This window comes from Bos indicus, chromosome 11 (assembly GCF_029378745.1).
Source record: "Bos indicus isolate NIAB-ARS_2022 breed Sahiwal x Tharparkar chromosome 11, NIAB-ARS_B.indTharparkar_mat_pri_1.0, whole genome shotgun sequence".
In the NCBI taxonomy this organism is placed as follows: Eukaryota; Metazoa; Chordata; class Mammalia; order Artiodactyla; family Bovidae; genus Bos; species Bos indicus.
The window spans coordinates 2,537,466-2,555,699 of NC_091770.1; the positions used below are offsets into that span (position 1 = coordinate 2,537,466).

Consider the following 18,234-nt stretch of genomic DNA (forward strand, 5'->3'; position numbering starts at 1 on the left):
TTAGAGAAGTTAGAAAACTATTAGTATAAGTATAACGGGCTGATTAGAAATTGTATTGGTGAAGGGTTTTTCATTTGTTGAGCCAATGTTTGTTGCTAAGTCTCCACATCCCCTGCCCTTATACACATTAATGAATATATAGAATTAACCTTTGATATTAATCACGTTAGACCTTAGGCTAAGTAAATTCTTTCCTTAACTAAAACCCACTACACCCTCACCCTGTAGGAATGTAACTTTATTTGGGTGGCGTCTGTTTTGAGAATAATCAGCCCTGGAGAAATAAGTGTCCTGATTGACTGACCGCTGTCACAAGGAGAGGGTCGTAAATTGTCAGCAGGCCCCCCTGGCCAGAAGATGATGTAACACCCCTAAGACCTCTGTATACCTTTGTATGAAGCACCTGACTTTGATAAAAGTCAGGACTGCTGTCCCCACGTGACTTTTGCATAACATCTCAGTGTATAAAAGTAGACCATGGAAAATAAAGAATTGGGATCAGTTTCTCGAAATACTGGTCTCCCCATGTCGCTCTCTCTCTCACTCTGGTTGAGTCTCCATCTGGAGCGCGGAACCCACCATGCTTACTAATTATGCCTGGGCTTCTAAGATCCGACCGGGGAGGCCTCAGTGTCTCCTCTCCTTTGGGAGAACGGAAGGACGCCTGCGGCCTACGTAAGTGGTGCAAACTTCTTGTCTTGAAGTTTTATTGGTCTCCCGCGTAAACCAAGCTACTCAGCCTCTTTTCTCCACTGAATTTTCCTACTGAGCTATCCTTATTCTATTACTCTTTATATCTCTAATTAATATCTAATTGAAACTATCGTCTCCTGATCCTCGCCTATGCCGTCTCTCCTTCGAATACCCTGGATCAGCCGGGGCTGGTCCCCGGCAGTTTATACTCCAAAATATATAAAAGGACGCCTATGACAAATAAAAGGAGAAGGCAATGGCACCTCCAGTACTCTTGCCTGGAAAATCCCAAGGATGGAGGAGCCTGGTGGGCTGCAGTCCATGGGGTTTCGAAGAGTCAGACACGACTGAGTGACTTCACTTTCACTTTTCACTTTCATGCATTGGAGAAGGAAATAGCAACCCACTCCTGTGTTCTTGCCTGGAGAATCCCAGAGATGGAGGAGCCTGGTGGGCTGCCGTCTATGGGGTCACACAGAGTCGGACACGACTGAAGTAACTTAGCAGCAGCAGCATGACAAATAAAATCTTTGTTCAAATTCATCCTCTGTATTACTAGGAAGACAATGTAAAGAAATGCCTACCCCAGTGAAAGCCGAATGGCAAAGACTATGATTACAGCATCTCGAAATATCTTCTCCCCACAAGAAGACTACTAACTACAAAGAGAAACACAGTAACTGTAGAGAAACCTGGCAGGTACCACCTTAATGACGTGATCAACGGTGACCTCGCCAGTAACGGGCCACGGCAACATCATGCAGCCCCGAGGATGCACACAGGCCACGTGAGCTCCGCGGCATTCCCACCAAGTGTGCCCTCAACCTAATCACGGACAACACCAAAACCCTAAGCTGAGGAACAGTCTGCAAAACAGCACTCTTGGGAAGTGTCAAGGTCATGACAGGCTGAGGAGCAGCGTCACATCAGAGGAGGCTGAGGAGACACAGCAACCGGCAGCCACGCACGGCCTGGACTCGGCCCGGGACCAGACGAGTGCCAGTGACACAGTGATGAGATGCGAGTCTGCAAACTAGATTACAGTATCATATCCATGTCAACTTCCCAGCTTTGACAATTACTTTTTGGTTATGCAAGATGTTAACATTTGGGAAATTTGGGTGAACAGTATATAGAATTTTTTGGTACAATTTTTCCAACTTTTTAGAAGTAAGCATCTTTCCAACATGGCACTCTGGCAGAGCCCAGGGACCCTACCCACCTGAGATTGTCATCAGCTCCCCCAACCACCACCAAGCTGTTCTCCGCCCGAATCTTCTCCCGGAAGTCCTCCATGGCTTCAGGGTGGCACTGCAGGGAGTTCTGACCGACGACAAAGAGGACTGGAGTCTTCATATCCAAGAGGGGATCGTCCACATCCTAAACAGGTCCGGTTTTACAGTCAGCCAGTTCATACATGCTCAACACTGCCTGGCAAGTGCACTCAAGAGACTGCCCAGGTAGCCGCGGCCTCTGAGCAGCAGCCTGGAGAGGCTCCTACTCCTGTCCTCCCACCGGCCGGTGACCCGGCAGCCCGCAGGCCCCGCACTTACCCCTCTGGGGCCGTCCACGGTAAGCAGAGGAAACCCAAGGCAGACGACGGCAGTGACATACTCCATCACTGACACCTGCAGATAACGGCATGGTCTGCCTCGAGGCCGACTGACTTCCCCACAGCCACATCCTACCCAGAAGCCGCCAGCAGGCCCCACCTCCTCCTCCCGTTGTAACTCCCAGGCGATGACACGCCCCCAGGTGATGGTACAGGTGTACCAGCCACACAGTAGGGCAGTAGGAGGACAGAACACAGGCTGTCTGGTTATACCAGCAGCCCCCACTGAGAGAACCGGGGCCCACAGGGGACCCCACCTGAACCTCTGGGAGGATGGGAGGTTTAATGCTTCCATCATGGGAATTTGCAAGGCTTGAGTCCTTCCTTTTTCCTCCACTAAGAACAAATGCAACCAAGAGAACACAAATGCTGCTCTTGTCCCTTATGTGAGGAATACCTCTCCCTTTCGAAATTAACAGACAGTGCCCAGTTCAGTTCAGTTCAGTCGCTCAGTCGTATCTGACTCAGCGACCCCATGGACTGCAGCACACCAGGCCTCCATGTCCATCACCAACTCTCGGAGTTTACTCAAACTCATATCCATTGAGTCGGTGATGCCATCCAACCATCTCATGCTCTGTCGGCCCCTTCTCCTCCCGCCTTCAATCTTTCCCAGCATCAGGGTCTTTTCAGATGAGTCAGTTCTTCACATCAGGTGGCCAAAGTATTGGATTATCATCTTCAGCATCAGTCCTTCCAATGAATATTCAGGACTGATTTCCTTTAGGATAGACTGGTTGGATCTCCTTGCAGTCCAAGGGACTCTCAAGAGTCTTCTCCAACACCACAATTCAAAAGCATCAATTCTTTGGCGCTCAGCTTTCTTTATAATCCAACTCTCACATCCATACATGACTACTGGGAAAACCATAGCCTTAACTAGACGGACCTTTGCTGTCCAAGTAATGTCTCTGCTTTTTAACATGCTGTCTAGGTTGGTCATAACTCTTCTTCCAAGGAGTAACCGTCTTTTAGCTACACACTAAAATATATATAAAGAAAATACTTGGTGTTTTTTTCAAAGTAACTGGAGGGAGCTGAAAGTGGGCAGAGGTAAGATGAAAAAGGCCTTGGCTCTGACCAGTTACTGGCAGGGCTTAATGAGGGGCCCAAGGGGTTACCACACCAGTCTATCCTCCCTTTAAATTTCTGCTTAACATTTTCTACAATAAAGTTAAAAAACAAAGCTTGTCCCCCACAGTTTAAAATCCAAGTATGCAGGCAAAGCATTCAGCACAGTGCCTGGCTCAACAGTAGCTATCTGCAGCAGTAGCAGCAGTAGCTGAGCCCCAGACAAGCTCTGGATAAGACGGGGTTACTTACGTGACAGGCCACCAGGGCTCCTGTATTCCAGCCAATCAAGATGATGGGCTTGTGGGGGAAATGGCTGTGAATCTTTGTGGGGAGAGAAAGAAGACAGTGAGACAGGAGGCCGCAGATGGATGCAGAATGCTGGGTGAACAGCGGCGAGCTGACAGAGGAGCAGCCTCACCTCCAGCACTTTGCTTCTCAGCGCCCCGATCATGTGCTCCAGACACTGCAGCACCCCCACTCCACTCCCATTGCTCAGCAGGTGGGTGGCGACAGGGATGACCTAAAGGAAAGAGAGGGGCTGCCATGCCATGAGCTCAGTCTCCGCTCTTCTCTCCAGTCTGCTTAGCCTCCCCTGAACCCTCCAACCCTGGATAAGCACCGTCAGCAGTCCAGAGACTCGGAGGATGCACCACATTCAAGTCCATCCACCTCGCATCTCGGCGCCTGTTTCTTGTACACAAAGGAGTGTACTAAGTTCACTAAGCATCGAGCATCTGTCTGCCTCTCGAGCTGCCCCCCCGCCCCCTACATACCTTGCCTAAGCAGGACAGCTGAGACTGCCAGAAGCGGTGGCGGCGTGAGGTGGGGAACACGGAGCTAGAAGGCCCGGAGGAGGCGATGAGGATGAGAGGAGAGCCGGGGAGTTTGCTCTACAGAGTAAGACCCCATCAGAGAGCCAGTGAGTGAGGGAGGCTCCCCAACGGAACCCCACGTACCCCACGACCTAGCTTATCCTCACCAATGCTGATTTGCTCAGGAAACTATGTTAAGCATGACACACAGCCAGTTATTAGTGAACACAGTTAAACACGCCATTTATTATCCTCTTGCCACGGTTCTGAGACTGGAGTCTAAAATAAACTTCACGGGCCATAGTGAAGTCCAACTTACTGGTTTGTTATGAGAAAGCACCCCCACAGCAGGGTCCCAGGGCCTCTTCAGTAGGAGGGACAAGGCCTCAGCTCCTGCAGCCCCGGTCTTTGTGTTGGAGGACACAAGCATCCGGTCAATCAACGTGGGGATCTAGAAGCAAGGGAGAATGAAGACACTTCCAGTGTGAGGCAGGAGACCCCACTACCAGGGTCAGGCGGGAGGACACAGCCCCACTGTGCGCCAAGGACAGATTCCAATGACGCCTCTCAGACTTTACTCACAAGAAAAAGTACAAACAAGTGGATGGCTAAAAATATACCCTCCATCATTAAAGGTAAATGGATACAGTCCTTTGGAAACCAATCTGGTAATATGCATCAAGAAACTTAAACTTATTCCCATCCCTTTCCTAAAACTGTATCAGAAACACACATGCACACATGCACACACACACACACAGGGGGTAGCGGGTAAGCAAAAGATAAACTCATTCTCAGTAATAGTCGAAGAGTAGAAGCAACATCAAGGCATGCACAAGAAGTGGCTAAGCATGTTATCTACATAATCAGATCTTATGGACTAAGTTAAAATGCTTAAAACAGTTTGCAGTAATATAGGAAAGTCCCCTGCTAAAATGTTAAAGGTAAAACAGAAAATATAAAAATCATCTCTAATTAAGAAAAATACAATAAGAGAATATGTGAAAATGTTAATAATAAACTTTATGGAGATATGAAGAAGCTTTTTCCTTTCCTTCTATATTTTCTAAATTTCCTCAACAAACATCAGTTGATTTTGTAAGTTAAAAACAAAATGAAACTCTGCATTTTCTTCTAGTATACTGCCTTCAAGCTCTGGAGTGTTAAAGAAATTTGTTACTATGCTCCAAGTAATACAGCCTACTATACTATGTATACTGTTGACCCTTGAAAAACATGGGCTTGGGACACTAACCACCCGCAATGAAGCTGAAAAATCTGTGTAATTTTAGTTTGCTCTCCGTATCAGTGGTTCCACATTACACCATTACAATCTACCAAAAATGTGACCTCAAAGATGTGTAAAAATAGATTACAGACTTGCTGATGCTTTCACTGAAAAGAAACGTCTGTGTGAATCTCATACTGCCTGCAGAAAGTCAAAATGTCCACAATTAAGAGAAGGCCCCGCACCACAACTAAAGAAAAGCCCATGCAGCAAGAAGATCCAGCACAGCCAAAACAAACACAATTTTTTTGAGAAATAAGAATAAAAACTACTATGGTGATGCATGTGGGAAAAGTTCAGTCCATAGCTAACATCAAACTCAACAGTAAAAAACCAAAAGCTTTCCCTCTAGGATGAGAACCAGACAAGGATGCCCGCCCTCACCACTTTTATTCAACACAGTACTGGAAGTCCTAGCTAGAGCAATCAGGCAAGAAACAGAACTAAAAGGCATTCAAATTAGAAAGGAAGAAGTGAAACTACAGATTTGCAGATGACATCATATTACATACAGCAAACCCTAGACACCAAAAAAACCATTAGAATACATGAATTCAGTGAATTTGCAGGATACAAAATCAATATACAAAAATCTGTTGCATTTCTAAATAATAGTGGAGAAATTGAGAAAATATGCTCATTTACAAAGCTTCAAAAAGAATTAAATTGCTAGGAATAAATTTAACTAGGGCTTCCCAGGTTAAATTTAACTAAGGAGGTAAAAGGAATGAGAACATCTTATCTGAAAACTGTAAGACATTAACTGAAGAAACTGAATAAGATACAAATAAATGGAGATATTCTATGCTCACAGACTGGAAGAATTAATATTGTTAAAATGTCCATTCTACCCAAAAAGCAATATACTATACAAATTCAATGCAATCCCTATCAAAATTCCAATGGCATTTTTCACAGAAATAGAACAAATTATCCTAAAATTTGTATGGACCCACAAAAGGCCCCAAATAGTCAAAACAATCTTAAGTAGAAGGAACAAAGCTAAAGGCATCATGCTTCTTGATTCTAACTATCTGACAAAGTTACAGTAATCAAAACAGTATGGCACAGGCACAAAAATGGACGCCCAGGAGAACGGAAGAGAACAGTGAGTCCAGAGATAAACTCAGCATGTACGGTCAACTAATTTATGACAAAGGAGCCAAGAACACACAGCAGGGAAAGGACAGGCTCTCCAATAAATGGTGTTGAGAAAGCTGGATAGCTACATGCAAAAGAATGAACTGGACCATCGTATTACCTTATACGATTAACTCAGAATGGATTCAAGATTCTGAATGAAGATCTGAAACCATAAAACTTCTACAAGAGAACATAGGCAGTAAGCTCCTTGATGTCAGTCTTGGCAATATTTTTTTGGATCTGACACCAAAAGCGAAGGCAGCAATAGCAAAAATAAACACGTGGAACTACAAACTAAAAAGCTCCTGCAAAACAAAGGAAAACATCAACAAAAGGGAAAGGCAACTTACTGAAGGGGAGAAAACATTTTCAAGTCATGTATCTGATAAGGGGTTAATATCCAAAACACACAAAGAACTCATGCAACTTAACACCAATAAGACAATCTGATTAACAAGTGGGAGATTTGAATAGACATTTTTCCAAAGAAGATATACAGACCTTATACACTATACATGAAAACATGCTCCACATTACTAAGCATCAGGGAGATACAAACCAAAACCACAATGAGATGTCATCTCACACCTGTTAAGAGTAGCTATTATCAAAAGAGACAGGCATTAACAAATGCTGGCAAGGATGTGCAGAAAAGGAAACCCTTATACATTTTGGTGAGAATGTAAACTGGTACAACTTTTATGAAAAACACTAATAGACATTCCTCCTAAAATTAAAAACAGAACTACCACATAATCCAGGAATTCCAATTCTGGGTATTTACCTAAAGAAAACAAAAACACCATCTCAAAAAGATATATGCACCGCCATATTCACTGTAGCATTATTTACAATAGGCAAGATATGAAAACAACGTAAGTGCCCACTGATAGATGAATGGGTAAAGAAAATGTGGAAATATGTATACAACAGAATATTATGCAGCCATAAAAAGGAAATCTTGCCATGTACAAAAGCATGGATGGACCCTGAGGGCACTGTGCCAAGTGAAGTCAGTCAGATGGAAAAGACAAACATCAAATGATCTAATGTGTATCTGGGATATGGAAAAACAAAACAAAAACCAAACTCATAGATACAAACAGACTGTTGGTTGTCAGAGGGATGGGATGGGAGATTAGTTAAATCGGTAAAAGGGATCAAAAAGAATGAAATAAATAAAGTCAAGGGATGTAACATACAGCATGATGACTATAGTTAATAATACTATACTCCATATTTGAAAGCTGCTATAAGAATAAATCTTAAAAATGCTCATCAGAAGAAAAAAAATTTCTTTAACTACATACAGTGACAAATGTTAACTAGACTTACTGTGGTAATCATTTTACCATACATACAAATATTGAAACATATTGTATACTTGTCAATAAACGTCACTTGTATGTGTGTATGTGTGTTAGTCACTCAGCTGTGTCCGACTCTTAGCGATTTCATGGACTGTGGCCCGCCAGGCTCCTCTGCCCATGGAATTCTCCAGGCAAGAATACTGGAATGTGTTGCCATTTCCTTCTCCAAGGGATCTACCTGACCCAGGGGAACACTGCATTGCAGGCAGGCTCTTTACCATCTGAGCCAACAGGGAAATCCTATATGTCAGTTATATTTTAATTAAAATTAAAAGTTTGAAGATAGCACAAGAAGATAAGTTATTCCTGGAAATGACAAGAAAGGACAGTGTTCTTAATTTTAAAAGAGCAAGACTAAAAAGAGCTCTGGTGCTCGCTTCGGCAGCACATATACTAAAATTGGAACGATACAGAGAAGATTAGCATGGCCCCTGCGCAAGGATGACACGCAAATTCATGAAGCGTTCCATATTTTTATTAAGGAAACAATTCCATTCACCATTGCAACGGAAAGAATAAAATACTTAGGAATATATCTACCTAAAGAAACTAAAGACCTATATATAGAAAACTATAAAACACTGGTGAAAGAAATCAAAGAGGACACTAATAGATGGAGAAATATACCATGTTCATGGATTGGAAGAATCAATATAGTGAAAATGAGTATACTACCCAAAGCAATTTATAGATTCAATGCAATCCCTATCAAGCTACCAACAGTATTCTTCACAGAGCTAGAACAAATAATTTCACAATTTGTATGGAAAAACAAAAAACCTCGAATAGCCAAAGCGATCTTGAGAAAGAAGAATGGAACTGGAGGAATCAACCTACCTGACTTCAGGCTCTATTACAAAGCCACAGTTATCAAGACAGTATGGTACTGGCACAAAGACAGAAATATAGATCAATGGAATAAAATAGAAAGCCCAGAGATAAATCCATGCACATATGGACACCTTATCTTTAACAAAGGAGGCAAGAATATACAATGGATTAAAGACAATCTCTTTAACAAGTGGTGCTGGGAAATCTGGTCAACCATGTGTAAAAGAATGAAACTAGACCACTTTCTAACACCATACACAAAAATAAACTCAAAATGGATTAAAGATCTAAACGTAAGACCAGAAACTATAAAACTCCTAGAGGAGAACATAGGCAAAACACTCTCTGACATACATCATAGCAGGATCCTCTATGACCCACCTCCCAGAATATTGGAAATAAAAGCAAAAATAAACAAATGGGACCTAATTAACCTTAAAAGCTTCTGCACATCAAAGGAAACTATTAGCAAGGTGAAAAGACAGCCTTCAGAATGGGAGAAAATAATAGCAAATGAAGCAACTGACAAACAACTAATCTCAAAAATATACAAGCAACTCCTACAGCTCAACTCCAGAAAAATAAATGACCCAATCAAAAAATGGGCCAAAGAACTAAACAGACATTTCTCCAAAGAAGACATACAGATGGCTAACAAACACATGAAAAGATGCTCAACATCACTCATTATCAGAGAAATACAAATCAAAACCACTATGAGGTACCATTTCACACCAGTCAGAATGGCTGCGATCCAAAAGTCTACAAATAATAAATGCTGGAGAGGGTGTGGAGAAAAGGGAACCCTCTTACATTGTTGGTGGGAATGCAAACTAGTACAGCCACTATGGAGAACAGTGTGGAGATTTCTTAAAAGACTGGAAATAAAACTGCCTTATGATCCAGCAATCCCATTGCTGGGCATACACACTGAGGAAACCAGAAGGGAAAGAGACACGTGTACCCCAATGTTCATCGCAGCACTGTTTATAATAGCCAGGACATGGAAGCAACCTAGATGTCCATCAGCCGATGAATGGATAAGAAAGCTGTGGTACATATACACAATGGAGTATTACTCAGCCATTAAAAAGAATACATTTGAATCAGTTCTAATGAGGTGGATGAAACTGGAGCCTATTATACAGAGTGAAGTAAGCCAGAAGGAAAAACATAAATACAGTATACTAACGCATATGTATGGAATTTAGAAAGATGGTAACAATAACCTGGTGTACGAGACAGCAAAATAGACACTGATGTATAGAACAGTCTTATGGACTCTGTGGGAGAGGGAGAGGGTGGGAAGATTTGGGAGAGTGACATTGAAACATGTAGAATATCCTGTAAGAAACGTGTTGCCAGTCCAGGTTCGATGCGCGATACTGGATGCTTGGGGCTGGTGCACTGGGACGACCCAGAGGGATGGTATGGGGAGGGAGGAGGGAGGAGGGTTCAGGAAGGGGAACACATGTATGCCTGCGGTGGATTCATTTTGATATTTGGCAAAACTAATACAATTATGTAAAGTTTAAAAATAAAATAAAATAAAAAAAGGAAAAAAAAAAAAAAAACAAAAAGAGCTCTGCACAAAAAATGAGGAGAATATTTAACCATGAGGCTGTCTCAGTTTAACTCAGGAAACAAACATTTATGCAACACTGCTGTTACAAGGCACCAGGCTAGTGCTGACTGCAAAGGAGTTTAATCTACAATCTACGAAGGCGAGCATACAAATCACCAGAGAGGAGGGGCTGGGAAGTGCCGTAAAGAAACAGAAGCCTCACTGCTGTGACCCGAACCATCCAGCAGAGAAGAGGGAAGTGCAGATTCAGCATGCGAAGTGAGATGCACTCTGAACAATTCCAACAGAAGACAGGGAAAAGCTTTCTAAACAGACACCAGATATAAACAAGAAAGTCCAGGGCTCACTCTAGGCACAGAAGGCCTGAAGTCAAGAATTCAAGTAAGGAAATAGGAGAGGCTAGTAACAAAGGAGAAGGCAATGGCACCCCACTCCAGTACTCTTGCCTGGAGAATCCCAGGGACGGGGAAGCCTGATGGGCTGCCGTCTATGGGGTTGCACAGAATCGGACACAACTGAAGAGACTTAGCAGCAGCAGCAGCAGTAACAAAGGACAGTGTCAAATTGTAAAGGATCTTCACCCTAAACCGGGTGTTTCTTTAAAACTAATTGATATTTTGTCACTGTGAGCCACTCAACACCTAGAGGTAGAGGATCTGACTGAATATTAGATTTTAAAAACTTTTATCTGGCAGTTTCCCCATGGCTCAGTGGTAGAGAATCCACCTGCCACTGCAAGAGATGCAGCTTCCATCCCTGGGTCAGGAAGATCTCCTGGAGTAGGAAATGGCAACCCACTCCAGCATTCTTGCCTGGAGAAGCCTGGCAGGCTACAGCCCATGAGATCGCAGAATCAGACATGACTGAGCACACAGCACGCGTGCACACACACACACACACACACACACACATAGCAGAGTACACCTCTGAAATGACAAAGCCTTGAAACTCGCTTTTTTGTAAATACAGAACACTTAGACTCCTTTGCCTGAGTGAAGCTAGGCAGACCAAGCATCCCTACTCTCTCCAGCACAGGATCACTCTGAGCAAACAGTGAAGAGGATGGGGCCCATACCTTCTCTGCTCCCTTTACAACAGGTCTGATGGTGAAAGTAACTGGGCCTAGAGCGTGACCCCATTCACTGACAATTCCATCCAGCTGGTACATTAGAAGTTTGGGGAACAACTTAAATATTTGTTGTGACTCTAACAGTCATGGGAAAACAAGAGCCTGATGGGAGAGCTACCACTGAGCAGATCAGCACCTTGTAGTCTGGGCCCCCGCTAACTGCGCTTCCTCTGCTGTCCCAGCTAACCCACACTGTGACTCAGCAGCACGCACCGTGCACACCTGTGGGGTACCGCCCGTGGCCCGTGATGCTCAATAAACCTGAACACTACTTCATTCACTTTGGAACACCCAGACAATAACTTCAGTTGGAAGGCAGTGCCAACTTCATTGAGGGAAATGACCTCCCAGGCATACTGGGCATGCAAAGAAAAACTGAGAAGTGGACTCTGGGCACCACTTCACTGGTCCCCCAGAGCAGACTCACCAACGCTGTTCTCTTTCCACAGGCGGAATGCTGTAGAGAGCAGTGGAAATGCTCGACTACAGGCCACTGCTCTCTGGCAGGGGCCTGTCTTGGCCCCTTACCCACCCTGTGCCCTTGCTGCCCCCTGTTCACACTTGAGCCAGGGTGACCACTGCAGAGGAGCAGCACAGGGGGAAGTCTGGGGCCATCTTTTCATTTGCCTCTTTCTCCACTAGAAAATCAGCTCCATCAGAGGAGACAGAATTTGTTTTGCTCATCACAACACCCGGCACACTGGAGACACGAAACATGTATTTGTTGGGAACATCCAGACAATAACTTCAGTTGGAAAGCAGTGCCAACTTCATTATGAGGAAAAAGACCTCCAAGGCATACTGGGCACACAAAGAGAAGCAGGGATGTGGACTCTGGGCATGACTACACTGGTCCCCTAGAGTAGATTCACTAATGCTGTTCTCTTTCCAAAGGCAGAACGTACAAATTAATGTCAAATTCCTACCATGCATTTTATTAATGCATCTAGTCCTGAGTTTTATTTCCAGAAGCTAAACCAGTCTTCTTCTGCTTTCAAACAAACTCAGCATCCTTCAACTTACAAACAGATAGGAAACAGTAAGTCTGGAAATTTGGGGAATATGGCTGGGGAAAGTTGCTGGCCAGCTGCTTGCAAAGGAGAAAAAAACCCACAAAAGTAAAAAACTGAATTAATCCAAGTTATCTGAGGCCATGCTGGAGCAAAACACACTAAATATAATGGTACCACTTATAAATCACGAACAGTTACCCTGGGTTTCCTATGTGCCAAACTTTGTGCCAAGCATTCTATCCAGATTAACAAATTATCACAAAAATCCTAGGCAGGTATTATTATAATCAGCCATTTTTTAGAGATGAGGAAACTGAGGTGTTAACCCAAGATTACACAGCTAATTAGTGATGAAAGGATCAGCCAGGCGGTCTGTGTCCAGAACCAGTACTCCATCACACTGAACAGTCCAACTACACCCACAGTAAACCAGAGTCACCAAGGAAAACAGCGTGACTGCAGCACTGTCCCAGCAAGGAAGTGGGGAAAGGCAACGGCGCTCTATAAAGCATGATATAAGTCAGAGTGCTGCTACTGAAGGCTTGTCACAATCAGCAGAGACTGAGGCGTCGGCCCTGTGCTCCTGGCTCTGAACACCTCCCCTGCCCCACCCCACTCTCAGCTCCGTGGGTATCTGCTTCTCACTCCTCTCTCAACACTTCACCCTGGTAAACCCTTCATCTGTCTTCTCCTTTCTCACCTCACCTCAAACCACAAGTTGCAGGGCTGTAGAGGCTAAACATGTTCTCTGGTTTGGGGGCGCCACACCTCATCCTAGAGACAGGAGGGCTGAAGACATTTATGCCGAATGAGAACGTGAAATGACACCATGTCTCCTATTTTTAAGAGCAAGCACATTAGCTTCAGTCACGTCCTCCAGACTGACCAGGCAATGACCCGGCCCAGTCCCGTTTCCTGAACCCACAGCAGAGGCTGGCTACCCCAGGACAGGGCAGACACCCATCCCAGCCTTACCTTCCCTTTCAGCGTCTGCAGAGCATCCAGGTAGGCTGCCAGCATGGGCAGACTCAGGGTTTCCACCAGGGTGGTGTGCAGCCACTGGATCAGCTTGGTGTCCCAGCTCACACTTGCCAGAGCCTGCCGCACTCTCCTCGCACACTTGTCCACAGCGACACGACGCAGCACGGGCTCATTACAAGCCTGAACGGTGAAGTAGAGGGCAAAGTCTGAGGGTCACCTTGTTAGCAACTGGGGTTGGGGGATGGTGGGGGGTAGCGCCCAACAAGTGAGCCAGTCAGAGAGGCCTGAGCTAGGGAGGCCCGCTGGGGGCAGATTTCTGGAGTCTTACCCCTTCATTGGCCAAGCGGGCGAGCCGGTCAGACTGCAGGGCTTTGAGGATCTTGTTGAATAGCTTGTTCTGGGCCAGGGTCCAGCCAGTCCTGTAAGAGACACTCTGAGGAATTAAGAGTCAAACCCTGGGGACGCTCCCTGCACCAGTTCACTGCAAAGAAGATCATGTCATGATTTTTGTTCCCATTGTGAAACACTGTAACTCCAAGTAGCTGAGTACCAAGCTAAAGCACAACACCCAGATTCCGGGCCCAGTCCTGCCAGCGAAGCACCTCAGCACATGTGTTAATACACATGCGACAAGTCTTTGTGGGGCTTTGCTGTTTGGTGTTCAGTCGCTCAGTCATGTCCAACTCTGTAGCCTGTCAGGCTCCTCTGTCCATAGGATTTTCCAGTTAAGAATACTGGAGTGGGTTGCCATTTCCTTCTCCAGGGGCTCTTCCCAACCCAGGGATTGAACCTGTGTCTCCTGCATTGGCAGACAGATTCTTTACTGCTGAGCCACCAGGAATTATGCCTTTGTGGTACTAGCAAAGCTCATTAATTACCTAACAGCTAAAATAATCCATTAGTAAACAAAAGCAAGGCAGCACTGCACAGACATATCTGAATCTCACAAGTTACTCAAAAAAGGTAGACAGGATGAGGAAGCATTTAGCGCACTAAAACCTCACACTAAGATAAGAGGCCTACTTACATCAGTGTCAGGGACAAAAATACAACAAAACCAAGTGGCTGGTCTCCCACTCCTAGATAATCCACCCCTCATTAACCTTCCTTCTTTCTCCATGTTTTTTCTGTATATCCCACAACTAACAAATTTACTTTGTAAAATGTTTAAATAGGTTATGTATTTCTAACTCACCTTTAGTCGGAGGATAGCTGCTTCACGTTGTTTCTGCCATACCACAGCTGCCCCCTGGAAGTCAGTGCTGTGCATCCAGTGCACAGCCCTGGTTGGTGCACTTTGACCTCGCTCATGGGAGGCTTTATGGTTCTTCCTCCAACTCAGCTATAAATTCCCTGCTATTAGAAGCCTACCCTATTGCTCGTCCCAACCTCATGAAACGCCGCACAGCAGCGTGGAGCTGACTAAAGCTTTACCCTCTCCACCCCACTCCTGACAACCTTAATTACTCTGAGACTCCAACTCTGGCCAGTAATCTTCCTACAGATACCAAGAAAAACGTAACAGAAGATGCCCAATTTATTCCAGTATTTGTTTACCGGCTCTCCCTGCCATAAAAATAAAGTGGTGATTAAATCTCATTTTAAAAATTTAGGTGGATGCCAGACCCAAATGAGAGCCTGGAATGACATCAAGGTAGCACTCCACATCAGTTGGGATGAAGTAAGTAGGACTGTGACAACTGCAAACCAAGCCCATTTAAGTCAGCTGAGAGTCAAAGTCCTTGCCATGGGCTGTGTGGACCCCCTGGCTCTCCAACTTCATCCTCCACGACAGCCCCCAGCTTACTATGCTTCCCTGCATCGCCCCTTCCCTTTTCTCCTCATGCACCCTGCATGCTCCTGCCGCACAGACTGGGCCCTAGCCACCCACTCCCTCCGCCTGAAACAGTGGCTCCCTCTCCAACTGCCAGGTTCTTGCTCAGATGTCACCTTCTACTGAGGGTTCCCCCGACTCACCCCTACTTAAAACTGCCAACACAAGACTCTCACCTCGGGATTCCCTACCCCCATCTCACATTCTATCCGTTTTATTTATGTTTGGTTTGTCTCCCTCTGCTAGAATGTACAGGCCAAGACGGCAAAGATTTCTGTCTGTTTTAAAAGTGTCTGACACAGAGCAGGGACTTTAACCATCTGCTGAATAAAGACACAGAGGAGCTGTACACACACTGCACTCTAAACCCTGTGAACAGCGGAGAACAAATTTAAACCCTCGCACTCCCTACCACAGGAGGTGCCCAGGTCCTGAGGAGCAGCGCAACACTGATACATCATGTGGGGCAACTGTACATAGAGCCCTTCACCAGATCAGGGTGCCTGGACCACAAGAACATTGCTTCCAACTTCAACCATCATCTCACTATCCTTGAAAAGAGTAAATACCCTCCAGAAAGGAGGAAATAACAGCCCAACTTCCTTTCCTTCTATAAAATACAATCTCCATCTACCACGTTACGTCTCCAGTTTTACAACTTACCACAGTCACAAAGTCCAGGAAAACACTAGCTATGAGCCAGGAGCTGGCTGTGTACCTTTAGTCTCCTTGACTGCAAAAGAGATGGACAAGATTATCTATAAAACTCAGGCTACGATTACTGATGGGAGTAAAAGTTCTATGACAGCAGCCCAAGTCCACGGTCACAGAACTTTCTCTTCAGAAGTGCCCTCTGTCTTTAGTAGCTTTTGTTGCCACAGCTAACGCCCGTCTCAACCTCCAAAGCCACTCATCCTTTCATAACCTCTTGTGGGGTTCCAGCAGCCATCTCAGGTTTCTTGACGTTTTCTTATCTTCCCACAGCTCTCCTGGCTTAACTTCTGGTACTTCATCAATATCTAGCCAGTTTTTGCTGTGGTTTGATATTCAGAGAGATTCTGGACTTGGAAGATGGGGGAGTAGAAGCTTTTACTCAAGGCTGGGGCTCAGGATACCTTGGGACCAGGAAGGCTTGTGTGAACTAGCATCACCGGTCCGCTGGCTCATAATCTTATCTTCCTTTACATTATTTAAATGTATTACACACTAACATGAGTAGCACTTCTCTTATGCATAGTGATTCTTTGCTGGGCCTGGGTTTTGGTGGTGGTCGGAGGAGACAAAGGATGTCCACAAGTAGCTATAAAAAGCTCTCTGGAGATACAAGGATACTTCCTTATTAATAAACTTCCTTGCTTTTAATGACTGGTTCTACCCTACTGGTGGGCACTGAGGTTCTGTCCCTTTTATTACTAATATAAACAGTCACAGTGACAACCCCACCTCTCCCCAGTACACTCATATACATATCTCTCTGCATCTTCACATGGTCATGCAAATCTCTCTGCAGGATAAATCTCTTGAAGTGGAAATGAAAGACCCGTGTTAAAATTTTAGAATTTTAGAATTTCCCGTTCTGTGTGAATAATATGTAAAAGCACCTGTAAAACCTTGAAAGCAGTGTTACACTGCAGCCTTACCCCTGGAGGTGCACATGGCACCCCACTCCAGTATTCTTGCCTGGAAAATCCCACGGACAGAGCAGCCCGGCAGGTACAGTCCACGGGGTCACAAAAGAGTCAGACAAGACAGAGCGACTGAGCCCTTAACCCCAGCAATGCTGCTCAGTGATAATCAAACAGGTTAAACAACGAATACAATTTCTTTATGTTCAATGATCTCTTGAGCTTTCTCAAAGCCTATCAATCAGGTTGCAAACCCTAATCCCAAGGAAAGAGAATGAGGTGTATATAATTTTTACTTACGAGGTACCGACAGCATTTCCAAAATTATCTTGTTCTTTATCATACAACAGGATGTTTTCTCTATTTGTTTTTCTTACCCTGTATTTATTCTGAAACCCAAAATGATGGGAGCAAGGAAAATGATGTGAACAAAAATGGGAGGGGGACTAGAAAGCTATTTAGAAATTACTACCATACACCACTGACAGCTGAAATTAAATTGAAAAACCACAAGTCTAAAACCCCCAGAAAAAGTTCTTAGGATTGAACTTAGTTGCTGGATATATAACAAAGTGATTCCAAGAACTGAAACATATTCTCTGTATTTTGTGAGCTTCGTGGGAGGCTAGAAAATTAAATGGGCAGAAAAAAATGATCTAACCGAAGATTAAGAGTATGCAAAAGATATAATTAAGGAAAAATTTAAAAACAGGAGACAGAATTTTAGATACAAGTCTAAACAGTCAAACAGCTGATGGGAACTGTGGTGAGTCAATACACTCCCCCATCTAAACCTATTCAATTTTCATGGGTACAAAAATGTCTTCTCTCCATTGCTTAGATGAGATCAGACAATTTTATGTTCTCCACACTCCCACTGAAACCGAATGACATTCTGATTTCTGGCTTCTCTTATCCAAAGCAGCCAAAGTCACACCAGTCCTAGAAGAGCCTGATATTTTCAAAGATAATTCTTTCTCTGACACTAATTCAATATTAAAATGTCTAAAGAGTTTTTTTTTTAACCAGAAGTCAAGCAGAGAGAAACAAAGAACATCAGAGAGAAGAAAAAGGTCACACTTACTTTTTCAGATCATAAAATTCTTTGCTTAAACACCAGGAGAAAGGAAGAGGAATGATGGGGAAAGAGGGAGGGAAAATAAACAACTCAAAGGTCTTGAATCAAAATTTCAAACATCTGTCTGAGATTAACACATAGATATTATACATACAATACTGAGAGA

At 44.3% G+C, this 18,234-nt stretch overlaps 1 protein-coding gene and 1 non-coding gene across 14 annotated transcripts in view; one reads left to right on the plus strand and one right to left on the minus strand.

Moving 5' to 3' along the window:
- The window catches only part of KANSL3 (KAT8 regulatory NSL complex subunit 3), a 56,567-nt gene that overhangs the window by 27,909 nt on the left and 10,424 nt on the right, over window positions 1-18,234 (minus strand). For all 13 annotated transcript variants that reach the window (XR_011569188.1, XM_070798211.1, XM_070798209.1 and 10 more), the window contains 8 exons: window positions 13,860-13,950; window positions 13,526-13,711; window positions 4,511-4,642; window positions 4,153-4,269; window positions 3,798-3,899; window positions 3,629-3,700; window positions 2,247-2,321; window positions 1,916-2,073 (listed from right to left, as the gene is read on the minus strand). Coding sequence is in view for 12 of the 13 variants with exons in the window: in XM_070798211.1 (XP_070654312.1) it covers window positions 1,916-2,073; window positions 2,247-2,321; window positions 3,629-3,700; window positions 3,798-3,899; window positions 4,153-4,269; window positions 4,511-4,642; window positions 13,526-13,711; window positions 13,860-13,950 (933 nt within the window). In the remaining variant the exon portion in view is untranslated. The remainder of the gene's footprint in view (window positions 1-1,915; window positions 2,074-2,246; window positions 2,322-3,628; window positions 3,701-3,797; window positions 3,900-4,152; window positions 4,270-4,510; window positions 4,643-13,525; window positions 13,712-13,859; window positions 13,951-18,234) is intronic.
- On the plus strand, window positions 8,362-8,468 carry LOC139186029 (U6 spliceosomal RNA). Its single transcript, XR_011569598.1, has one exon. It is a non-coding gene; the product is annotated as a U6 spliceosomal RNA (small nuclear RNA).